The following is a 2,951-nucleotide window of genomic DNA, read 5'->3' as shown; positions in this document are numbered from 1 at the left end:
GGAATTTAAAATAATATGATTTATTCTTATTTAGAGAATAATTATGAATTTTGAATCATTGCCATACTCCGTACGAACTCTGAGAAAATATATATTATATACCGATAATTTCTATTTTAAAACGTTTGAATTAAGAAATTACAATATTGAGAAAGCTGCAATCTCTCTTCTCTTCGAGAGATTTAAATAAATTACAAAAATTTAAACTTCTCTGGCATTTTAAGAGATTAAACTTTTCCAGTTGAAAACCTTTTCTGTCGACATCTATTTGAGTTATTCCATGTAGGTATCACAAAATGATTAATCACCGGTTGGAAGCGTATCGTACATACCAGCGTTTCCAACGGATTGTACTCATTATCTGTGGCTGTTGGTACATGCCAACAAAATCTGGCAAAATCCGCTACTATTGGTCCGTTTGTGTGCTCTTGGGCTTGTTCATGTACGTCACGCTATGCTTGCATATAAGCTACATCCACAGACATAACTTGGTACTTATGATGAAATACATAGGCGTAGGAACATCTGCAGTTGGAGCCATTCTCAAGGTAAGAATCAGGAGGGATTTAAGTACATTTCATCACGTACACTGCGAAAAAAAATTTTTAATCAGAAAAAATATTTAGTCCGATACGTTCAACTAAAAATTTTAGTTAATTAACTAAACATTAGTTGTTTCAAAACAAATAAAGTACTATTTCTTCGCCAGTGAGTAATAAAATTAACAAACTCCTTTACTTCGACCGAACTGGCAATTTTTATTTAATAAGCACAACGCGTTTCGACCGAGATTCCGGTCCTTTTCAAGTGCGTACAATACAATTAAACGCTTGCAAAACACTTCATTATACACAATGTGGCAGCAATAAGCCTATACGAACTAAAATACAAAGAAAGTATAATAATTACTAAACTGAAGTAAAATACAAAAAATATAATACGGAGAACCGTAATATAAAAAAGAGCACCGCTTACATGTTTTGTATGTCAAATGATGATAAAAGATAGACGAGTCATATTAACAAATGTGATGTTCGGTGGTGCGTTCACATTAGATGACAACGGACGACTGAGTGAGAAACAAAGGCAGAGGTAACCGAAAGCGCTTACATTAAATTTATTATTTTGTCATATATAACGGGAAGGTTATTGGTGTCCTTCTGTAAATTAATAGTGTTGTTGTTTTTTTTTAATAAACACTATTTCGGCTATCTCTTTCTTTTTGATGTGTTTCTCGCTATGTAGAACTTTGGGATGAGACCAATTAAATTCGTGATTGCAAGTAGTTATAGTCGTTTCAACAATTTATTTAGTTTCTTTAATCAAGAATTAATTAATTTAACTAATGTTTAGATAACTAACTAAAATGTTTAGTTGAACGTATCGGACTAAATATTTTTTGAGATTAACAAATTATTTTTCTCAGTGTAGAGAAACAAGATTAGATAAATATTGTATACAATACATGGACATATATAAAATATGTCCATATGTTTCCTTTCTCTTATATAATTTCTACCATTTAAAATTTAACTATATGACAGATTTAAAATCGTAATATTAAACAGTCTCTGTGGAACATTTTTGTCTCGTGTAGAGAAGAGATATGCATGTCCGATCTTTTTTAAGGTGGGAACCTTCCTGCTTAATCGCCGATCTCTGATAAAGTATCACCGGACGCTGAATGATCTTTTCGAGGAGGAACTTGCGCGGAACGAAAAAACACGGACGATAATGCTTTCGTTCCTGCCCACAATGTGCATCTTGGCGTACACATACTCCGCCATTCTGTTGACATTAGTCTTGACGAGTGTTGTGTCTACATATTTAGTCATAATCCGTGGTCTCTGTCATCTTCGTTTAACTACGAATTACACTTTACCAATCACTAGGGGATACGGACAATTATGGCCCGTTTCCAACAATTTTTTGTATCATTTTCATCTGCTCTTCGAGACGATTGTACCGTCGCTCAGTAGCACAACGGCGGCCAGCGTTGAATGTGCCTTTGGCTTCTATGTCTATCAGTTTGCCTCGACGATGCACGCCATGACTTTCAGGCTCACAAATCCTTTGCCCACCGAGAAGTTTTCAGACGTTCTAAAAACGTGCGTGGAGAAGCATCAAAAACTAATGCAATGCCGTGACACTCTAGAGCACAATTATGGGCCTCTTGTATTTTGGCACATTGTCTCCAACGCCGTGCTTCTTTGCTCATTGATATACGAGGCGATGTCAGTACGTAGATACATGAATGCAAAATTTGACGTTCGATGTCGCAATGCTTAATCCATTGTATTATGCGTAGTTAAAGTCGGCCATGAGATAATAAATGTTACGGTTGTACAATTCGTACCGCCGTGTTACGCTAATGTCAGAATAAATTTGAATGTGTCTTGATTTATTTGGAGAACATTTGCGAGTAACACCACGAGATATCTATGACGAGAAATGTCATAGATTTCTCGTGGCCCCTTAATATAAATAAAAGTAAAGTAAAATGTTATCTAATATTTTTTGTTCCATTTTTTAAAGAATGGAAATAAAAATTGCTCTGCGCTTGCAAGACTTTTCCAATGGTACAGCATTGCTCAAATATTTTATAATGTAATATTAATTGTTAAACCTTTGGAACAGTTCTCAAGCTTTAACGTTAAGAAGTTAACCGAGTTTATGACATTCGCTTTAATAAAACTGTTACAATCGTTTATGTACTCATGGTACGGTACTGTCCTGACAAATGCGGTGAGTTTTAATGATTTGCTAAAACAATTATAATAACTCAAAATTTATCCTTTCCCATATATGTATGCATACTCTATATGTATATACATATATATGTATGTACATTCTATATATATATATATATGTATGTACACTCTATATGTATAGTATATATGTATGTATATGTTTAGAGCGAGGATTTTCGTAAAGGAATATATTTTGGCGAA

At 34.0% G+C, this 2,951-nt stretch overlaps 1 protein-coding gene across 1 annotated transcript; it reads left to right on the top strand.

Annotated features, from left to right (window-relative positions):
* Positions 1 to 200: 200 nt before the first annotated feature.
* Positions 201 to 2,945, top strand: LOC112463967 (the record flags this gene model as incomplete). Its single annotated transcript, XM_025030696.1, has 4 exons — positions 201 to 548; positions 1,630 to 2,238; positions 2,638 to 2,745; positions 2,916 to 2,945. Coding segments are annotated over exons 1-4 (999 nt in total), but the record flags the coding sequence as incomplete, so codon positions are not given.
* Positions 2,946 to 2,951: the final 6 nt, after the last annotated feature.

This window comes from Temnothorax curvispinosus, unplaced genomic scaffold (genome assembly GCF_003070985.1).
Source record: "Temnothorax curvispinosus isolate PA1 unplaced genomic scaffold, ASM307098v1 QBEX01013801.1, whole genome shotgun sequence".
Taxonomy (NCBI): Eukaryota; Metazoa; Arthropoda; class Insecta; order Hymenoptera; family Formicidae; genus Temnothorax; species Temnothorax curvispinosus.
This window is presented reverse-complemented; position numbering and strand designations above follow the sequence as displayed.